Source organism: Psammomys obesus, unplaced genomic scaffold, assembly GCF_907164565.1.
Source record: "Psammomys obesus unplaced genomic scaffold, mPsaObe1.curated_primary_1811, whole genome shotgun sequence".
Classification (NCBI taxonomy): domain Eukaryota; kingdom Metazoa; phylum Chordata; class Mammalia; order Rodentia; family Muridae; genus Psammomys; species Psammomys obesus.
In genome coordinates, this window is record NW_026596125.1 from 2728551 (window position 1) to 2750781 (window position 22231).

A 22231-nucleotide genomic window follows, 5' to 3' on the forward strand; every position below is an offset into this window, starting at 1 on the left:
TTAATTTCCAGATCCTTCTCACCAGGGGCTGGTGAAAAATCCTTCTCCTATGTGGTTGGGAAAGTGTCTCATCGCCACCTGGTTAGGACTCATCAGCTGTGTGACACTGATCATTGCATCCCACCTTCCAAGCTGCTCCTGACCTACCCTGGTCATCACTGGCATGTTCGTTTCCTTATGCTGAGACTTTTCTCTGAAGGATTCCAAAGGCTTCTGTTTGGCTTGCAATTGAACATAATTCAGATTTTTAGACTCAAAGGATGAAAATGGAATGATGTCGCCAAAGGTGCACAGAGTATCTGAGTGAGGAGAGACGTGAAGCGTCACTGAGCCCAGGGATCCGGACAATCAGTGTTTTAGGCACCAGTGCCAAGTAATGCCCGGCCCTTTGCCAGAAGGTGTGCAGACATCCTTTGCTGAGGTTGGCCAAAAGCAAGGGGTGAGGCATTTGTGACAAGTGTCACACATTTGTCCTTGCAGAGAGGCAAGGGTGCCCAGTGGGTCAGAGATGGAAAGAACTCAAGATCGGGGGTGGGAAGGACTCGAGTGGAAAATAGCACTAGATTTTAGGGAACTGGAAAGCTGGCCGCAGATGGTGTCAGTATCAACCAATCTTCAAAAGCACTTGCAAAATGACAAGGCTGGGAGCAGACTTAAATACAAGATTGCCTGGCCACAAAATGAGCAGGCTCGGCGCAAAGGCAGGACTAAGTCCAAACAACCGTGCAGTGGCCAACTGTGACTCCTGCTGATTCCTGGTCCTGTGAGCATCACCAGGAGAGATAGGGACAGTACACACATCCCTACTCCCAACCTAGTGTAGCAAAAATATGGGAATCCAGCTCTTCAGGCATCCGCAAAACCCCCTCCCACTTCAGCAGAAAAGATGTTCATGAGGACACATCAAATTGGCTCTGAGGGCACAAAAACATAACATAAAACTTGTAATTTGAAGAAGAGGAGAAAACACCATGGTCATATATAAATACATACTTATATAGGTACTATGGATAGTTACAAAATAAATTATTGCTTATTAATCAAAATAACCCAAATGGCATAAAAAGATATCACATAACTTGTAACATGTCCGGACCTCTGGATTTTGATGCTAGAAGTAAAACATAAAGTGTCTAATGTTACGATTTCAAATCTAAAATCTAATTTTTGGAGCTGTTTAGATAAGGGAAGTCTCCATGCTGGATGGACTGTTGTGCTACTGTTAAATGTCAAAAGTATTATGACTAACAGACTTTAGAACAGCATGGGGAATGCTTGTTTTGAAGGCAAGAAAACTATGGCTATATAAACTCAGGATAACCCAGGCTAGGCCACACCAGCGTTTCACTGGGAAAAGCCTCACGTATTCCCCGTAGAGGAAGGGTGGTGAATGCTCTCCGCTATACATGGCGAAGGCCCTCTCTGTGAGCATCCATTAAGCATCAAGTTATTAATGACATTTGTGCTCAAGAGCTGTAACCAGGAACAGTTTTTCATTAGTTTTTATTCCATCATTTATTTTTGTTTATTGTGGCGATATTAGCAAAGAGATGCGCAAACATGAAGGAAATGACATTTGCAATTCTGCCTTGGATAGATAACATGTTGGTGTTTTCTTTTCAGACATTTTATTATTCAGGCAGACACGTCAGCATATTTTAAAAATAAAACTGGGAACATACTCTGTTGCTGGAGGCTGCTGATGGCCTTGCAGGGGCCAGCACCATCCTGCCCCACGGGGCCACCTCCTCTCTCTCCTGGAAGACCAGAGTGCTCTGTAATCCAACAGGGTCCCTCTGCCGAGCCTGCAAAAAGGTTTTCAAGGGAGAAGCAATGTGATTTGTAACCTGCTCATTTCCTGCAGCCACTGACCCTTTGCCACCACCTGATGAGAACTGTTCTTTTGTCCTGGAATGAGGGGAGGGCAGGACGGCTCACTGAACCCCTGGTCTTGCCAAATGGTGTGTGAAAAGGCAAATGCCAGATGGTCCTACCTGAGGCATTTGAGTTGGAGCAAGTGCCCCTCAATGCTCAGCATAGGCACGGAGAGCTGGGAGCCCTTCCAGGGGTAATGGGTCCCGAGGCTGCCTGATCCTGGAGAAAGCAGTGAGCCGCTAGCTTCCCCCCACAGGCCCCTTTTTTTAAATTAAATTTTATTTTATTAATTACACTTTATTCACTTTGTATCCCCCCATAAGCCCCTCCCTCCTCCCCTCCCAGTCCTACCCTCCCTCCCCCTTCTTCACACATGCCCCTCCCCAAATCCACTGATAAGGGAGATCCTCCTCTCCTTCCTTCTGATCTTAGTCTATCAGATCACAACAGGAGTGACTGCATTGTCATCTTCTGTGGCCTGGTAAGGCTGCTCCCCCCTCAGGGGGAGGTGATCAAAGAGCAGGCCAATCAGTTCATGTCAGAGGCAGTCCCTCTTCCCATTACTATGTAACCCACTTGGACACTAAACTGCCATGGGCTACATCAGTGCAGGGGTTCTAGGTTATCTCCATGCCTTCTACTTGGTTGGAGTATGAGTCTCTGGGAAGACCCCCGTGTTCAAATTTTCTGGTTCTGTTGCTCTCCTTGTGGAATTCCTGTCCTCTCCAGATCTTACTATTTCCCACTTCTTACATAAGATTCCATGCATACTGCCCAACAGTTGGCCATAAGTCTCAGCATCTGCTTTGATAGTCTGCAGGGCAGAGCCTTTCAGGGGTCCTCTGTGGCAGATTTCTAGGTTGTTTCCTGTTTTCTTCTTCTTCTGATGTCCATCCTCTTTGCCTTTCAGGATGGGGATTGAGCATTTTAGTCAGGGTCCTCTCTCTTGATTAGTTTCTTTAGATGTTCAGATTTTAGTAGGTTTATCCTATGTTATATGTCTATATGAGTGAGTATATACCGTGTGTGTCTTTTTGCTTCTGGGACAACTCACTCAGGATGATCCTTTCCATGTCCCACCATTTACCTGCAAATTTCATGATTTCCTTATTTTTCATTGCAGAGTAATATTCCATTGTGTATATTTACCACAATTTCTGCATCCATTCTTCAGTGGAGGGGCATCTGGGTTGTTTCCAGCTTCTGGCTATTACAAATAAAGCTGCTACAAACATGGTTGAGCAAATGTCCTCATTGTGTACTTGAGCCTCTTTTGGATATATGCCTAGGAGTGGTATGGCTGGATCTTGAGGAAGCGTTATTCCTAGTTGTCTGAGAAAGCGCCAGATTGATTTCCGGAGTGGTTGTACAAGTTTACATTCCCACCAGCAGTGGAGGAGGGTTCCCCTTTCTCCACAGCCTCTCCAGCATGTGTTGTCCCTTGAGTTTTTCATCTTGGCCATTCTGATGGGTGTAAGGTGAAGTCTCAGGGTCATTTTGATTTGCATTTCCCTAATGGCTAATGACGTTGAACATTTCTTTAAGTGTTTCTCTGCCCACAGGCCCCTTTGTCCCTGGGCCAGTGCAGAAAGAGGACAGGGGGATATCCAGCTGGGGACCAGGCCATTCAGGCTCCAGGTAACAGTGTCAGGAGCTTGTGGCTGGAGGCAACACAAACTCATTCTCTCTCCCATCCCTCTCCCTCTTTCTCTTCTTCCCTCCCAAGCTCTAGAACACTCAATCTTTTTTTTTTTTTTTTTTTTGCCTGCTTGTTTTGTTTTGTTTTTAGACAGGTCTCACTCTGTATCCTAGGCTGACCTGGATTGGAAACTCATTCTTCTATCCTGCCGTGCAAGTGCTGGGATTACAGGTGTGTGCTCCTGTGCCCAGCTGGAGAAAAGCTGGCAGAGGTGCGGGTGGTGGTAGTTTTGGTTAAGGGGCTATGGCAACTGTAGTCCTGTGAATGAAAATTCCTGGGCCACGGTTTCTCGTTTATTAATTGAGTTAATAAATCAGTATTTATTTAAAAATAACCAGTGACTTCCAAAGCACTGGTCTTGATGCTTTGGCTGGGCGGAGAGTCATCCCGATGACATTATCCGACCCCAGAAAGCAAATCTTTCCCATAGCTTCTGTGGTGGATCAGACCCTGCCCGCCTTGCTCCCTCCCTTCCTCCCCTCCCCTGCTCTGTGGACTCTCCTTATACACAATTAAAGGTTACTTGCCAGTAATTAAAAAAAAAAAATCTGGACTAAAATTAGTGTTCCCAGAGGTTCCCGAGGACTGGCATTTGTTATTCTAAACTATGCTTTACACAGGAGGGTGGTTCCTGCCTTCTAGTGGGCACTCTCGCAGTTGTTTTGAGCGGCTGTGGTTTTGGTCGCTGTTAGTCATACGTTTTATTTATAAAGTATTATTGGTTTTGTGTCCTCATTATCCATTTAGCCCGATGAGAGTTGCTGGTTTGTCGTAGAGTATTTATTTACTTCAAGAGAAAAATTGACCTATAACATCATTCAATGTTTAGGTATTACATGTAACTGAAGAGCACTAGAAGAGCTGGCCTCTTCTGTATCTCTACTGCTGAAGGAGACGTGGACGCAATCCCCCTGTGCCTTGTTTACAGGAGGGCAGCCACCAGCCCCAGTTCGCCCAGACTAAAGGGCTTGCCAACATGTGGAGCCTTCAGAGCTAAAACGGGGGAAATCCTGGGTAAATCACCACTCTTGGTAACCCTATTATATAGGGACACTTTCTCGATGCTCCGTCTGTGGATATGAGTGTTTAACATACAACCAAAGTTAGCACAATGCAATCAGTAGGACTGTTTCTGAGATCAAGTCTATAGTATTAAATGGATATTTAGTGGCAGGTTCTTTAACACAGACAGGAAGTGAGCTGGGTATATTGCATGATCAACAGGCTCAAAGCAACACCTTTGTTTAATTATGTTGCAGTTCTCATATGTTTCCTCCTAAGCAAGCCATGCCCCATTAACAGACAGATCCTATAGAGGGTGTGTGTGTGTGTGTGTGTGTGTGTGTGTGTGTGTGTATAGGATACTGGTGTTCTTTGACCCCATTTAAGCTGATATAGTTGAAAGAATCCGGTATGGCTGTGTACGCCTACAACCCCAGCCTCATGAGGCAGAGACAAGCAGATGCCAGGAGCTTGCTGGCTAGTCAGCTTTGCCAAAAAAGGTGAGCTTTGGGTTTAGTGAGAGACTTTTCTCAAGGTAATAAGGTAGACAGAGATTGATAGAGAAGGGTACCTCTGGCCTCTACATGCATGGACACACACACAAACATACATACACACACACACACCTGGAATTCTTCCTGCCCTGCTGCTAAGTCCACCTTGGCCTAGCTCACTACTCTAAATAGAGGGGGAGAATAAGAATGGGCCTCGCAGAGCGCCTGGGGAGCTCCTTACAGACAACCAGCTAAGGGGAAGACACCTCTCCCTCCCAAAGTGTATCACTAAGGATCAGTTTACCCAGCTCTATGGGCACCAAGGGATGGAGGGCATCTCTGCAGCGTTTGTACATGCCCAGCTGCTGGGCGTCAGCGCTTGAGCTGGGAAGTTCTTGCGTCTGCATTAACTTAGTCCTCAGAGCAATGCACGAAGCGTGGCCAACCCTGCTCTGTAGGTGAGGAACTGGGCCGGAATCCAAGCCCAGCTGCTGCGACCTCATCCACCTCAAGCTTGGTCGCCAGAAGCCCAAGGTTGTACTCACCCGGACAGAAAGGTCATTTCAAACTGAGAAAAGGACAGGAGGCTTAAATAGCTCAAACAAACAAGAGGCTGACAATTTAAAATAAAACAACACAAATTCCATCTGGAATTGCTCCTCACCAACTCATGCTTAGAATCCACTGTCACAAATTTTCCCCAAATCCTGTGCCATCCCAAGCCACTGTCCAAGCTGCTCCCATGAAAAGTGGCAGAACCCTCAGTGGAAGGTGGCCCTCCCCACCTCCCATCCCCTCCTCCTAACTTGTGCCTATTCTAATGCCTTCCAGGAGTTATCCTTAACTGTGGATAGGTGCCCTCCAGCGGCCTGAGTCCTGCTCAGCCAAGAGCAAGAACTCTTTCTGTCCTCTAGCAGGGGACACAGCATTCCAGACATTGTTAGCATTGGGACTGCCATTTATTTAACTGCTAATCCCACTTATGTGAAATTAATTTACTCTGCTATTATAACTCACTGAGTTTCCCGCCCCGACGGACTTCCATAATTCACACCCGGCTGCTCCTTTATTGCTCCCATTTCCTGTGCTAAAGGGCAGAGGCTAAGGCCGAGTCTCAGGGTGACTCACGTTAGGAGGCTGCTCTGTGCAGTAGAGGGCTTTTCTCATTATGGATCGAGGAGGGTTATTGCAAAAACAACGTTGTCTTCTTCCCTCCTAAGACCCAGCTGCCAGACAGGCCTTCCCAAGGAAATCTTCATCCTGTTGTTCCAGTTCTTCCCAACTCCAAATATGGGCTGCTCCAGCTTCTGCAGCGTGCAGATGGCTCTCTGGCTTCTCTAGTGGAAACTGCCCACAGGTTCTGTCTGTCCTGGCCCTGGATGAAGTGCAGATGGCCGCAGAGTACCAAAGTGGATTCTTACTCTAGAGGCCTGGGTTTTGGTTGGGGGAATCGCTTGCAAGGTGTTGAGCACTGAGCTCCTGGCCAGGTAGACAGTGGGTGTGACAGGCTGAAGCTCTGCTCCATCATTCTGGTGACACATAATCCTAGATAACTCACTGAGGTCTCTGGGCGGCAGGGTAGGGAATGCTGGACTCTGCCTCTGGGCCTTTGCCAGCAGTGTGAGATGGGATCGCTTAAACCGGCCAAGGACTGGACAACCTCCAACATGTGGCAATCTGCCTACCACTCTGTTGATTGCTGAATGGAGCCTTCCTGCTGTGCCCCCTCCCCTGTACCGCCACTTTAATCTTGCTCAGGCTCTCCGGAGCTTGGACCTCCTGCTGGGCGGTGTCCCCATCACCACTCTTCACAAACCCCTCTTTTATGCCATGTAGTATGCTGGGAGGAATCTGCCCAGTCCCACTCTCCAGCTTTTTCCACATGGTCCCAGCAGAGTTTGAATGCTCTTCTTGTCTTTTACATTCACCAAATCTAGTCCACTCCTGTCCTCTGCTTTAAGAACTGTTTCAGCCAGATGTGGTGGTGCTCGCCTTTAGACCCCGCACTCCGGAGGCAGAAGCAAGCAGTTCTCTGTGAGTTCAAGTGCAGCCTGGACTACAGAGTGAGTTGCAGGACAGCCAGGGCTACACAGAGACACAGTGTCTTAGAAAGAAAGAAAGAACGAAAGAAAGAAAGAAAGAAAGAAAGAAAGAAAGAAAGGAAGGAAGGAAGGAAGGAAGGAAGGAAGGAAGGAAGGAAGGAAGGAAGGAAGGAAGAGAAAAAGGAAGGAAGGAAGAAAGGAAGGAAGGAAGGTAAGAAGGAAGGAAAGAAGGAAGGAAGAAAGGAAGCTCATTTCTCCAATCCACAAGTGCTCATGCTGGTGTACTTCACAATGAACCATCTGGGACCCTTCCATGTGCATTCTTTCTTGTCCCCACCAGACTGTGCCTGTGCTGAGACTCTGGACCACCTCTTCACGTTTGTGGACCACCCTACACAGAAAGCCACTGTGGGATCTGGTGACCATGCAATCACTTGTCTCTAGTTGGGGTGGGGTGTATCTCCTTGTGTAGAACATGACTTTCAATACCAGAAAAACCTCAGTTCACTGGGTCACTGACCAGCAAAATATTTCCTGTCACCTTGCTGATGCTCAGCTGTACAAAGCTGGCTCATTGTTAAGGGACCTTGGTTTATTGTGGGCTTAGGTGGAACAATGCAAGCGCTGTGTCTGCTCTGTGCACGGCTCGGCACGTGAGCAGAGCTCAGGAAAAGAGCACCAGATACCGTCGTTAGCTTGTGATTCTGGGAGGGCTGGTACCTCTGCCTCAGTGAGTCCTCCAACAGCAAAGAATGGAGGAACTAGTGTCCCGGGGTGGCATCTGACAAGGAGAGACATCAGGGGTCAGTGTCCACCCTGTTTCTCCCGGCCCCTCACAGCCTGCAGGCAGGCTCACCATCAGCTCTTTCTTCAGCAGCTGCAGAGCCTGGGCCCGGGGTAGGTGTAGAATGCTTTGCTGGACCAGAAAAACCAGAGCTTGTCTCCTGACCTTGAAAGTAGAACGCAGCCCCCGAGGAAGGTAGTTCCAATTACAGCCAAGGAGTCAGAGGAGCCCTTCCAAGGCACATTGATTTATTGGCCCAGAAATACAACACAGCAGTCACTAGGACTTCTACCTTTGGCAAGCTGCCCAGCCTGCTTCCTTCTTTCCTGTCCTGTTGTATTGATCTGTGTGAGTCGGTGTGGTTTACTGTAGAGGGGTGTGTGTGTGTGTGTGTGTGTGTGTGTGTGTGTGTGTGTGTGTGTGTGTTGTCAAGGCCCCAGGTAAAGGCTGTTAGGTTGGGAACTCTCCCATGAAAAGAGGCCCTCTGCCTTCAATGGAGGGGACTTCTTTTCTGTTTCAAATGATAGCTTTCATTGCATCCTTCCCTCCCAGGTGGGCCCAGAATGTTCCCATGTGCTTCTCACTCTGTCTGGTCTGGTTGTGTGAGCAATAGCTTACCATTTTGTAAAGAATGAACGAAACTTTCCTTGTTGTGTGCCTGTGTGAGGTGAAAGGTCATCATCTCCATTAGTTACAAAAGGACCTCTTACAAAAGAGTGTTGGCTAAGCAAAGCACTTGCCAGAGGTATGGTGGTGGTGGACTCTCACGTGGTCTTTCTTGATATCCTCAGTGGTGGCCTATCCCAGGCTCTCCTGGGGTAAGATGGCCAGCCACCAGAGGGTCCAGGTCATAGAGTAATCGTGGAGTTTAGAGGCGCAGTTTCAATTCTTTTTATGAGGCTCCCTTCGCTCTCTCCCATCATGCTCATGTCTGCAGGTCTTGAAGCGGTTTCTTAGCAGTGTGGGAGAACACACATTTGTTCTCAGACAGCTTGCATCGTTTAAGGATCCAGGCACAGATCAGCCGAGCCCTCTGGGAGGGTCCTTACAAGCTATAATCAAGGCAATGGCAGGGCTCCCCTACTATCTGGAGGCTGTGCTGGGGATGTCCGAGTTCCCGGTCACTGCCGGCAACACCGGGTGCTCTGAGGCGCAGGACAGAGTGCTTCTGTCACCTGGAGCCCGGCTGGAGCTGATTGCCATGTGGGGTTTAGCAGTATGGCCCCTTTCCTCCTCACAGAGATCTAGGGTCCAGAGAGAGTCCCTTAAGACCCTTAAGATGTGTGCTGTCACCTACATCCAGGTTCCCTTGTCATCATATTCTGTTGCTTCAGCAGCAACCCACAAGTTGCAGTCACACTCAGGGGGAGGGGATGACACAAGACAGGCTCCAAGCAGGGATTATGGGTAAGAACTCCCTGAGGGCACGCCCATTTGCGTCTTCCTGTTCCCTTCTCCTCTTTCATTCTCCTTTCTGCATGGAGACTCACTCAGACATAGGGCTTTGCTGACAGCTATGAAGCCAGGACACCAGTAAGTGACGGCATATACATTTCAGGGACCAGGTTGATTTTACACTTTTTTTTTTTTTTAAGGGAAGTGCAGTATGTCCACAGAAGCTGCAAAGTTCTAAGTGTGCAGCACAGCCAGGACTTAGGAAGCAGAACACATCGTTGTTACCACAATACAGGTCAAACTAGGGGTACCACCTGCACCCTGAGGGTTTCCGTCAGCCCACAAGGTCCGACATACAGTGAAGATAAAATCCTAACACGACAGCTTTCTTTAGCCTGGTTTTACTCATCCCATAGGTGGGGTCCTGCAGCATGAATTATTTTGTGTCTGGCTCCTGAGACTTGCCATAGGGCTGCTGTGTGTGGCCCTAGAGTGTTCATTCTACATAGTTCAGTGGTATTCCAACACACGAGTGCATACAACTTACTCTTCTATAGTTGGTGGGTGTCTGTCTGGATAGTTTAGCTTTCCAGTTTAGGGGTGCACACTAGCACAGGTCAAGGACCCTAATCTGAAAACCTAACATCCCAAATGTCCAGAACTCATCGCTTTGAAGGGCCAGCGCTCACAGAGTTCAGGTGCTTAGTCTCCTGCCAAGGGATGCTCACGGAGGTCAGTCTACGCCACTGTTCTTAGATCCAGAGAACAAGGGATCGGAAAACACTTTGGTCTTGTGCGTGTCTCCCAAGAGGTACCTGCCTGGGGGGGGGGGGGGGGGAGGTGAGCACACAAACACATTTCTGTTGGTTCGTCGCCTGGAAGTGAACCCACTGTGTCAGAGGGCCATATGGATATGTTCTGGCAAGCTATGTGCACTATCTCCCTCTTAGCAACTCTGTGAGGAAGGCTAGGTTTTCCCTGTCATAGGCAGCATTTGAGCCACTGACATTTCTGCACAGGCCCTGAACAATCGAAGTTGGCCTCCTTTACTGTTTCATCGTAAGCACTGCTTTTGGAAAACCGCTACATCCTAAGCAAATGCCCTTTGCTCAATATTATTTACTTTATCTTTCAATCCTCTTGTTATTCAAAGGCATATCTAGAAATGTTGATCTGACAACGTGCATTACAGAGCCGACAGAACAAAATCAGGGAAGATCCACGTGGCTAATTTTCTAGCACAATGTTTTTAAAACCTTCTAGATAAATTGTAATCGTTTGGTTTGTATCACAGTGAGTTAACTCCCGGTCAGTCTAACTTTTTTCCAGGCTTGCTAACCCGTATGCTTTTCACTCTCTTCTCTCTTTAAATTTTCCATCCCTCCCCAGCCCCGTTCAAATGCCTTTCTGCTGTGTCCTCCATCACTGGAGTGCTATCAGTGTCCCAGAACTCAGGCCTTTAGCTGCTGTGCAAACTCACAAGGCGACTGCTTCTCGGTGAGTCTGGCCCCCTTCCCACCAGGATAGCCAGCTCTCTTCCGGAGCAATAAACCTCACATGATGCCGAACCTCTGCTCACTGTCACTGCCGCTGCGAGACATAATAACTTCACCAGGTGAGCTTCCTGTGCACTTGAGGTTCTTAAGGATCTGCGGTGGGAGGAAGTTCCCTCCTGCTCGGGGGACTTGGGGGTGGGGCTCGGGAGAGCTGTAAATCAGGTAAGGGGAGAGCCCTGACTTGTTTATTCTGGTAAGGGTTTTATGGGCTGAAGCCAGCAAGGGACCTGTTTGCCTGATTCATGGACAATCAGCGGAGCCATCACTTTGGGTCAGGCTAACCCACCCTTCTCAGTGGGTTGGCTGAGCTGGGACCTTGCAGGACTTGAGGCACTCCACAGGATTGAAGTCTTGATCTCCTCTCTCCATCTGGACCAAAATTGTATCTTTCCAAGATGTGAGACATCCGGTGGGGACTCTCCAAAGGGAGGGAAGTTCTTCTCGAAGCGTTAAAACAGCCAGACCCCCCCCCCCCCCACCTCCTCCAAGGTCCTTCTCTGCTACCAGAGAATGGCCAGCAGCTGTGCCTTCGAGCCAGGCCTTCCTAGGGAAGCTCCACATAGGAGAAGGTGTGCCAGAGAGCAGCTGTCTGGCCTTGGGCTGCTGGCAATCAAGGCCAAGGCTGGACTGTCTCATGGTAAATTATGGTTCATTCTCACATGGGAATATTAGACATCTATTAAAACTGTTTACAAAAGAGCTTTTATAATCCCGGTTAGTTTTTGATATGAAGCAAATTCAAAGAAAGACAGGTGTGACTCACAAAAAGAATATTGTAATGTATCCTGATTGTGTGAAAGACTAATGTAAAATAGTGACCATGATTGTCTGTGCAGAAGAGGCTAGGTGTCAGAGCCCCAGGAAGCTTCTATCTGACCTACAGAGGGCAAAGGCAGGGATGGGGGCCTTTGGCTAACATGGAGGCTGCCAGTACAGTTGTTATTAGTGGGATGGCCCTGTGTTTCTCTCTGACTGACAGTGACAGCCCAACTCACTGCAGAATGAGGCTTATGTTGGAAGGTTTAGTGACAGATTTAGCACCTGGCAAGCAGAGGTGGAATGCTCTGGTATCAGGAAGGTGGACCCCACACAGCTGGTGAGCCCACTTTGCAGCCACCCTCAACTGCTGATCCCTGACCCGAGGTTTTAAGATGCAAAGCTCTGCTCACGTTCATCGTGCGGGCCTGAGCGTAACCTTGTGGGTCTCGGGAACTGTGAATTTGTTGTTACAGTGACAGGAATATGACAGTAGTTGACTGGGCCTTAGCAGGCCAGCCCTCCAATCAGTTGGTAGTGGGAACCCCACTGACAAGAAGGAGACAGCTGGACCAAGTTCTTCCACTCATTAGATGGACTGTGTCCAGCCGGCATGCCAGCTCCTCCAAGCTGCACATAGAAAAACAAGACAAGCAGTCTCTATACAAAACATCATTTTTAATAAGACAAACACAGCTAATCCGTGAAGGCCTGGGACAAGGTGAAGTTCTGATAAATGTAACTAGGGTCCCAATTAAGAAACAATGGCACCTTGCTAATGCAGTTGTCTCCAGTGGCATCGAAGCAGGGCATCATGGGCATCAGGGGTCCTGATGGATGGCTCAGAAGTGCAGGGAAAACTTTTCTCCTTGTTGTCCGAGCTGGCCTGGTGTCACATGCTCTTGAGGTCCCTAAGGACCGTGTGGGCTGCATTTCGCCCGGCTGCTCCCATGACGCCTCCTCCTGGAACCAAAGCTCCACTCAGAAGCCCACCCCAAAGGGGCAGGGCGGGACTCACGGAGACCAGCCACAGCTGGAACAAGGGCCACACTGTCTGGGCTTTCTGCAGCGTCCGCACACAGCTGGGGGAGGGCAGGCAAGCTGGGGGTCACTCTCTGCCAGCCTACCCACTTCACCGGGGGGCACTTGGCAAGTTTAGCAGGTAAAGCTGAAGCGTAAGACTCATGAGGGGGCAGGAGACACAGCTTTTTATGGGAGGCCGTGCCCACAGCACAGGGAGGGTGTCACCGCGCCAGCTGCAGTGAAGTCAGCTAGGCTTGGAGTTGGTACAGCAAAGTTAATTTCAAAGTTGAGAAACATTACTGGTCTTTTTCTGGTCTCTGACACGGGTGAGGAACTAAGGAATGTGAGCCTCCCACAGCCCCTGGAGGAGCTGCCTCTACCCCCGATCAGTATGTGTCCCTAGGTGGGAAGAGGTGTTTACCCAAAGCTGAGGGTTGTGGTGGCCTGGGAAAGACACCTTGTGTGCTTACCCTGTGCAGAGGGTCTGGGACCCAGGGATGGCTTCCCACATCCTCCTCTGCCGGCAAGCTCATGACTCTCACCCCACAAGCCCTTACTACCCACACAAGGAATGAGGTCACTCACCAGGATGGGCCCCGCTTCCGCAGAGGTACAGGCCCTGGACAGGGCATCTATAGTCAGAGTGTTGGGGAACTGGACGGGCAAAGTAGAGCTGGTCCAGGGACATGGCACCGTGGAATATGTTCTGCGGAGGCAGGGCTACAGCCGTTAGTGTAGGAGTGCTGTGGGCTTTGCCACCCTGCCTGCCTCTTCCTCTCCCCATTCTTTAACCCAGGTCCTTCTGCTTCCTGGATATTTCCCTGGGTTCTTAACAGAGGCTGGGAGAGAAGAAGGACTTGTCCCAGGCTTTGGGTGAAACTCCCAGAGGTTATCAGGAATAAAGTGGGGTAGGGGCCTCTACAGAGTGCAGAAAATTGAGTGAGGAAAGGGGGGGCACTCTGAGGGTTTGCTGTGGACCATGAACCGCTTCTTCCTCAAGCCTGCTCCTCTCAAACCATGCTATCTTCACGACCACATTGCCACCCTGTCCTCAGCCTCTCATTCAGCCCTTATGTCATGTCCACCCCCTCCAGACCCTACTGTTGTCAACACTCCTCACCCATGCCTGCCTTACACTAATCTGTCTCTGAAGTACCTCTCCCTCTCACTACCTGGCTTTTTGCCTTCTGTCTGGATCAGCGCTGTTGAAACAAAAACAACAAAAATGACCAGAGTCATGCATGCGATTCTAGATTTATTAGGAGCCGCATTTAAGAGGTAAAAGGCAAATTGGCGACATTTCTGTCAATAGTGTGTTTTACTTAGTCTAATAGATTCTGAATCTGATCATTTTGGTACATAATCAATGTAAGCAGAGCACGATGGCATTACGTGTGTCCTTGCTGGGTTTCCCATTGATGTGCATCACAGACCACTCAGCTCACTCTGGCCTTGTCAGACTCAGGAGGTCTGTCCCAGAGGCTACCAGGTTGGGGCTGCCTCATCATGGAACTCCAGACAACCCCGGGGATGCCTGACTCCTCTGGGCTCCCTGACTCCTCCGGGGCTCCTTGATTCCTCACAGGGCTTTTTGACCTATCCCAGGCTCCCAGGCTCCTGGCTTCTGTCCTCCAGTCTCCTTTATCTGGTAAAGCTTACTACAAGGTCCTTTATCCTCAGAGAGGGAGTTCTCTTTAGAAGAGGCTGTTGGGGAAGTTGAGGCAGGGTTTCTACAGTGCCACAGGCCTGGTGACCTTCTTAAGTGGCACCTGTGTATTTGTCCTCTCTCTTCCGTCCCTGCTCAGCCACGGGCTCTACAACTTCCTAATGAAAGCTGGGTAAAGCCTAAAGGGGCCAGCCAGGATGTAGGAAGAGGCTTGGGAGGAGGCCCCAGGCCCACACTCACCCCTCCAGGAAGCCCGAAGATTCTCTCTAGATCCCATGGCGTGAGGATGTCTCTGGCCAGCACAGAACTCTTGAAGCCAGGGGCATAGGCCTCGATGCAGTCAAATACTGGAGCCCGGGAAAGCATGGGGAAGAAAGGGGGTGGTAAGCTCATGTTTACTAAAAATCTACCGAATTACATGAGCCAGAGATTTACTCTGTCCTATGCAAACCATAAACCGGTAAGTAAAAGGCAAAAACGAGAACTGGTCCATGAGCAAATAAATGCTTTATCAAAAAGGCCTGTAGCAACCCCAGCCTCACTGTCTCCTCTCTTACCCTGACCTAATGCTACCTGTCTCCTCCTGAATGCTCGAAGGAGTTTTCTTCTCATTGCTTTGCTTAAGCTGTTGCTTTTGCTTGGAACATTCTCTGCAGTCGGGCCAAACCCCATTCATTGCTGAACACCCAGTTCAATGTCTCCTTCCTTGAGTGCTTTGCTCTCCTCTGGCTCAGGGCTTCCTTCTTTTGGTCCATAGAGCACAGTGCTCCGTGCTGATCTGCTCCCAGCCAGCCTCCCCAGCTGGACTGAGAGCAATGGGGGCCCAGAGCGGAGGCTTCTGCTTTATACAAATGTTATGTGTTATGAAGTGTGAGTGTGTGTGAGTGTACGTGTGTGTGTGTGTGTGTGTGTGTGTGTGAGAGAGAGAGAGAGAGAGAGAGAGAAATCCAGTGCATGTGTAGAGGTCAGATGACAACTTTTGGGAGTTGGTTTTCTCCCTCCGCTCTACGTCAGGCTTCCAAACTCAGGCTATTTACCCGTGGCGCCGTTCTCTAGACTGGGACCCTGTCTTTTTAGCATGAACAAGGCTCTGTGTGTGTGTGTATGTGTGTGTGTGTGTGTGTGTGTGTGTGTCTGTGTGTGCATGCACACATGTGTGCCAGTGGATTCCACGGCCAGCTGTCATCCTGCAGAGCAACCCGTATTGCATTCTTTACCTTTGTCTGCGTAGGTGTTTTTCTCCTGCTCATCCCAGGCCTTGCCTTCTGCCAGGGTGTAGGGCGTATACTGAGTGAAGAGGGAGACCACATGGCAGCCCGGTGGAGCTAGGGTGGGGTCCAGCGATGAGGGGATGCAGAGTTCAATCATAGGCCTGTGGTGTTGGGGGAGCAGAGAGGATCGGCACTGCGGGAAAGAGCTCGGGGCCTTTCTGAGGTGACACGAGACAAAGGTCCTCAGAGGCCAGCAACCTGGGATGATTATCACTGTGAAGCTGTGGCAGTTAGCATAGTCCAGACCACTTCTGTGACAATCCTCCAGACCTGTAGCCCAGGCCACTGGGCTCTGGTTTTTTTGCACCTGCCTCACAGATGTGCCCTAGTCTTGTCTGCCTTCCCCACAGACCTGTTCTAATCCACACTTCCCAGATCAAATGCCATCGGAGTCCAGATGAGAGCCATGGAGGGGTCAGGCCCAAGTCAGCTGGTTCTCAAGTAGTCAGGGTCCAACCAAGCTTGCCCTCCCCTCCGGCCCTGAAGCCTTATCTGGAACAGGCAAAGCATAGCATCCAGACCTGTTCAAGCACCACAGCATAGTGTCCCATGTATACCTTTGCCTACAGCCAACACCTTTCTTACCTGACAGACAGGACCCAGGGGCTCTGTGCATGAAAACTATACCCCACTGAGGATGCCAACTTTCTCCCTTAGCATCATTCTATAAATGATATCACATGGCAGCCATTTACCCGGCATCCACACAGGTGTTTTAAGTCATCTAGATGACTGATGGTCTACGGGAGGATGTGAGGGGTGAAATGCAGGCTCTGCCATTTTACAAAAGGGTCCTGAGCATCACAGGTTTTGGTAGCCACAGGCTTTGGGGATGCTGGAACCATTCCCACAGATCCAGACCACACAAGCGGCTTTCAAAGTCACGTGACATGCCCTTTCTCAGAGCGGCACCTCTCGACTGCATATCTCCTTCTTACCTCAGATATCTGCTAGCCTCTCCTGTCATTGTCCAAATCTTGATACCTAATGTCATTCTCAAACCTGCCCGGAAGCCACTGCCTTTCTCATAATTTTCCAGTTGCTGCGCTCTCACAAACCATTTCTTGACCAACGGCAAACCTCACCCTCACGTTATAAACACTTTAAAACATGCCCAGTACTCAGACACTTCCCATCGCTTCCACTGCCTCCACCTAGGCCGCAGCCACCATCCTGTCACCTCACATTCTGCTTGCAGGAATCAAGTGCAACGAGTGTCTTCTCTTTCCGTCACATTGAACGGGGAGGTCTTTCTGAAGGGAGAGTCGGGTTTTCCTTGAGTGAAAGCCAGGGCAGTGGACTGTGACCGGCCAACTGCTGCAGCTCTGAGCCCTCCACTCTGGTCTTACCATTCTGTTCCTGATACAGCAGCATAGCCCTACCCCAGGCCTTTTGCACCTACCCTTCTCTGGGTGTTCTTCCTCAGGAAAGGAAACCTACCTGTCTCGCTTCCTTCAGTTCTCTGCTCAAATGTTACCTCGCTAGACCTCCTTCAGCCTGTCTTCTTTTTCTCCTCAGGGCTAGTTATCGTTGTACACTGTTGACTATTTACTAGCCAGTGGAGGGCCAGCACAGAATGGGGAGCTCGTGGGTCTTCCTTGGTGCTCTGTGTCTGAGCTGACAAAGAGTAGGCACCACATGAGCAGCCTTGTGTCTCTCGTTTATCTCTCTCTGTGAGCTCTTATGCAGCAGGGTTATCATAAACTTTGTGTCTGCTTCACATCCCAGGCTGTACAGCCTATGCCTGGCATGGAGCCTGACCCTGAGTGGGATCAGAGCACAGGTCTGTTGAACAGACTTAGAGGAAGCAGGCTGTAGCCCCACAGAGCCCTGCCTGCTCTCCAGGATGGCGACACAGCTGGGATGGGGGTTTCTTCTAGGAACCTGGATGAAGGGGCTCCTTGGACACACATTAGAGTGTAAGTGAGCATGTCTTCTATTGTCACTGAATCTGAGGACCCCTCCTCTCACCAGAAGGTAGTTCCTCCTCTTCTCATTCTGAGTACTGTCCTCCTCAGGACTAACCTGGGACATGCCCACCACCCGCCCTTTTCATCTCCACCGCTCTGATGTTGAGATTTCCTGTCCGAGATACACTTTGTGTTCTTGGAACACGGATAGACCTAGGCAGGCAGATTCTGGGACACTGGAGGTTTAGGGCAAGGTGGAAGAGGCCAGGCTGCTGCCTCAGAGCACGCAGGGGGCCCAAGGGCCAGGTCTCACCTACCTTTGGGAAGGCAGGCCACTCTTGGCATCTTCAAAGGCCTGGTGGAGGAGCAAGGTGTCTTCACAGTTCAGGTGGATGGAGCACCGATGATGGGGTTGTGGCTGGTCCCTGGGAGCGTTGGGGGCCGCCTGGAAGTTGGGCAGCCTGTCCACAGCCACTGAGGAGCCAAAAGGTCACGCCAGGTCAGGTCCCTACCTCGATAGTCATGACCTGCTTGTCCAGTAGGCCAGAAGTTTGAAAGTATGACAAGCTGGGGACAAGTTGGAGTCAGAGCAGGGAGAGGACAGTGTGACTGGGGTTTCTTGACTTGGATATTCCCAGGCAAGACATGTCAAAGGGCAGAAGCAATCAGACATCTCTTACCGTTGATCTTCGTGACGGGAGACTGTGTGTCCAGCTGGGAGATCCTCTTGACAAAGGCCCCAGGAAGCCACTCCTGGAAGGAGAGAGCTCTGTAAAAGGCCAGGGCTAGCCAAAGAGCTAAGACCAGTCCTTCAGCCTCTGCTGGAGGAGATCCTCTTTTTCCTTCAGAACTTATGACCTCTTCTGTGAGAGCTTCCGGAAGCGCTCCACCCTAGGCTAAGCAGGCCTTCCTCTGCACTTGGCCCACTGTCCCAGCTGGGCGCAGCTCTCTCCATGACCAGCTTGGGACAGGATAGGCATTTCTATGCATCTTACTCCTTCTAGTCATAGCTCTTGCTGCTTCCGAATTGCCTTAACAATATGCACTGGAACAGAGGAGACATGACCAATTACCATGTTCCAAAGTCCTGACTAAGACCTGGCTGGGAGACTGGATTTAGCCAATGTCAGCAAATGAGATGGACCCAGATGAAACAATCTGGAGCACGCTGGGCTTGCCGGCTGTCGCCCTCTGCCAGACCCGAGAAGAGGCTTGAGCCCCCGTGCCAGAGGCTGAAGGACACATGAGTCCCCCCAACACACACACACTCTGTCTTTCCAGCAGTCTGTCCTGGACCAGCCTCAGTCAGCCAGTTCCCGGACACAGACCTGAGTCCAGTCAAGACCAGCAGAGCCTCAGCCACTGCAGGTGACACATAGGCCCCAGCAGCTGAACCAGCCAAGGACAACAGATCTCTCTCTCTCTCTGAGAGAAGGCCTTATCTGCCCAGAAGTTTTATGACTGTGCTAAACACAAAACAAAACAAAACAGTAAACTCCCAAGCCTCCATTCCCAGCATTAATATTGCAATAGATCACCCGGCAGATGATAGAATCAGAGTTGGCAAGAGGGGAGAAGTCAAAAGAATTATAAGCTAGACCTGGGCTTGGCCTATTGCCGGCTGTGTGGTCTAGGTCCCCTCACCTCCGCGGACCTCCCCATCACCCTCGAGGCAAGCTCCACCTTTTGCAAGCTGCCCTGCAAGGCTCAGTCCTTGCACCACCCTGATGAGATCTGAGCTCCCCACGCCTCATTCCACGCCACTACGGCACCTGCCTGACCCACCTCACCTGTGGCGTCAGCTCCAAGAAGGTGACCTGTGGCGACGCACAGGACAAGACGACTTTGCTCCTGACCTCCTCACCGTCCTGCAGCGTAACTCCTTGAACGTGGCCTTCACTGTTCACTCGAACCTTAGCCACAGTCTGGAGCCCCAGCGGGAAATCCCAAATCGCCCCAAAAGAAAGCCCAGTGGGTGTGGCTCCTAGGCCTCATGCCTCTTCGCCCCCAATCTGTCCCCCAAACCAGAGGCTTCTTGGGGAACACTGATGCCACCCACCCATGCCCCAAGGAGCACAGCCCGTGCATGGTTTCATGACTGGTGAACTTGAGGGGTCAGCCAGAAGAGTGGGCTCAGATTACAACAGACAACTACCCAGGTGCCACCAGGTCTTCAGATGTGAGAGCCTGGATTCTGGGCCTCACTTTGTTCATCAGTAACTCGAGGGTCTCTCTAAATCCCTTCCACCGTGCATCTAGGCCAATAGTTAGGGTTGGGGGAGGGGCCCACACCTTTTCTGTGAAGATGCTTGCTCCATGGGTAGTAGCTGAGCTTGCAATGGCATCAGAGAGGGCACCCATGCCACCCTGGACATAGCTCCAGGCGCCCTGCATCCCCTCCAGGCTGCCCATCACATGATGCAGCAGCACATACCTGAGGGAAGAGCCCAGAGCACCAGGGGCTGAGGCAGGATCCTGTCTCAGGTTTAGAAGCGAATAGCCCTTTCAGCCCTGGACCTTCAACTCCCCCTTCCCAACCTAGCCCTTTCCCTGATCCTTCAAATGAGCTCAGTGCCGAGACTTCTCGTGACACACTCTCCCTGTGCTTGTATGTGACACAGGACTCCAGCCTCCAAGAACCAGCCTGAGTCTCGCTCCCACAGGCATCTCTACGTGTGTGCATTTCTGGCACGCATGTTAATCCCAGCACCTTCACCATTCTCTCAACTGAGCTTTTTCGGTGTCTTCACCCAAATGAAGGGCACTTTCAGAGTGCCAATAGAAAGCCTGGTGTCAGTCTTGACCCTGTGTCAACTCTGCAGGGTGTTCAGACACCACGACAGGCTGCCTCTCTCTCTTGTCTCCCTCACGCAGCCAGACCAGTGCCACTGGCTCTCCTCAGCACCCACCTGCAGCCCACCCTCTGTGGAGCCCGGAGCCCTGGTCTCAGAGGCCAGATGCTCCAGCTGCCTGTCCTTTGAAAGTCTTTGCTGCACAGTATCGCCTGAGGGGAAAGGCCACTGTCATCAGGTGGTGTCCATGGCTCCCGCCTGGTGTCAGCCTGGTCCTACCATGATCCCTCACACTGCGCATCCCTACTGAGCTGGTTTCTGGAATGGAGCGCTTGTCCCTTCCAGCCTCTGCACCTGCTGTACCACCAGCCTGGAGCCTCTTTCTTCTTCATCTTCTTTCAGCAAGCCCCTCCTTTCCCCCTTGTTTCAGACCAAACATTCCCTGCTGCAGGTCCTTCTCACAGCAGGACCGGTTTCCCTGCTGGCCACTGTCCCAACGTGTTCCACACTTTATGGTTTCTGCTTGCTTCGGGTCTCTGTCCCTTGACTACTGTGTCTCTAGCACGCAGCACAGGTAGGTGACTCTGGGCAGGACACGTCTCTGAACTCCAGTCTCCAGGGGCCTCCTTGGCCCCTACTCGGCCCCTACTCACCCACTCCCTGGAGTATGGGGACTGGTCATCGCTCCAATCACAGCATCTGTGGCCAGAGTAGCTTTTAGAGGCTCAGACTCAAACCAGTGGTCCAGCACCTGGACAGCAAAGGCACAGAAAGGCTCAAGGGCCTGGATGGCAGGAGGGACCCCTGGGCCATCATCTGGCCACACTCACCTTGGAAATGGGGCCTGTGAGGACCTGGTAATACTGGGGAAGCTGGGCTCCCAGGGTGCGCCCTGAAAGAGAAATACGGACATCAAGGCCTTGAGGAGACTCTGCTCCCATCCTCAGGGAAGAAAGAACAGGAAGAGGCAGAGACGTGGTGGGGACAGAGTGACATCCGAGGGCAGTGTGCGCGCCTCACCCCTTACAAGGCTTTGGCCCCCTTTTAAACCTCTTCAAAGTCTGTTTCTTTGTAAGATGGGAGAAGTGTTTCATGTGCTTCTGTAAGGGTTAAATGAAACAGGAGTGATTTGTGATTTCATGGGCACCAGTGACATTTTAGTTAGAGGACGGGATCGTGGGTTTGGCCATTGTAGCCCCTCTGCATGACCACTGCAGTTAGCAATAGTGATTGCTTAATACATATCATCATAAGAAATTGCTAATAATTAGTGTCGTGATTGCGTGAAACGCCTTGGACTGTTAATCTGGAAAGGAGTGTCTGCTCTTGGTGTTGTTCACAAAGCCCACTCGCTGCCTTGGTTTCCAGACCCTCTTCCTGCAGCGATAACCACCCCACACAGCCAGCAGACCTTCTCTGTACCCCGACTCTAGGCTCATCCACGTGGCTTGCTAGCCAGCGGAATAGCTATAAATGTGCCACAAATGGAGATGTGTAACTGGCCTGGGCAGCAGGCCCCTGTGCTGAGAGAAGAACATGCTGTGTCACATGCTGCTTACACACACAGGACGAGAGATGCCGAGAGAGGAGTGGGCACTGCTGTTGTCCCCAGCCGCAAACACGAGCGTGAGACCAGACTGGACCAGCTGAGCCTGCCGGGGCCAGCTGAGCTACAGAGACCCATGGGAAATAAATGCTGGCTTTTAGATGCCAAAGGAGTTTCGTGGGGTTTCTTTTTCTTGTGACCATAGCTAACTGATTAAGTATTTTTCTAGGATATGGGAATTTGTCTGTGTACTCAAAGGGTGGTGGAAAATAACAGCATGCAAATCAAACTTCTATTTCAGACCTATGAAGACCTCACTAATTGGTCACAGACTTCGTTTTCTGTCTTCCTTCCTTCCTTCCTTCCTTCCTTCCTTCCTTCCTTCCTTCCTTCCTTCCTTCCTTCCTTCCTTCCTTCCTT

General features: G+C 50.6%; 1 protein-coding gene across 6 annotated transcripts in view; it reads right to left on the reverse strand.

Annotated features, from left to right (window-relative positions):
• Positions 1 to 12260: 12260 nt before the first annotated feature.
• The window catches only part of Pyroxd2 (pyridine nucleotide-disulphide oxidoreductase domain 2), a 23419-nt gene continuing 13448 nt past the window's right edge, over positions 12261 to 22231 (reverse strand). For 4 of the 6 annotated variants that reach the window (XM_055591621.1, XM_055591625.1, XM_055591624.1 and 1 more), the window contains 10 exons: positions 21096 to 21157; positions 20919 to 21016; positions 19766 to 19907; positions 19264 to 19398; positions 18154 to 18226; positions 17791 to 17947; positions 15510 to 15664; positions 14533 to 14639; positions 13212 to 13332; positions 12261 to 12566 (listed from right to left, as the gene is read on the reverse strand). In XM_055591621.1, coding sequence (XP_055447596.1) covers positions 12496 to 12566; positions 13212 to 13332; positions 14533 to 14639; positions 15510 to 15664; positions 17791 to 17947; positions 18154 to 18226; positions 19264 to 19398; positions 19766 to 19907; positions 20919 to 21016; positions 21096 to 21157 — 1121 coding nt within the window. In that variant the 3' untranslated portion in view covers positions 12261 to 12495. The other 2 variants (XM_055591622.1, XM_055591626.1) reach the window with 2 other exon arrangements.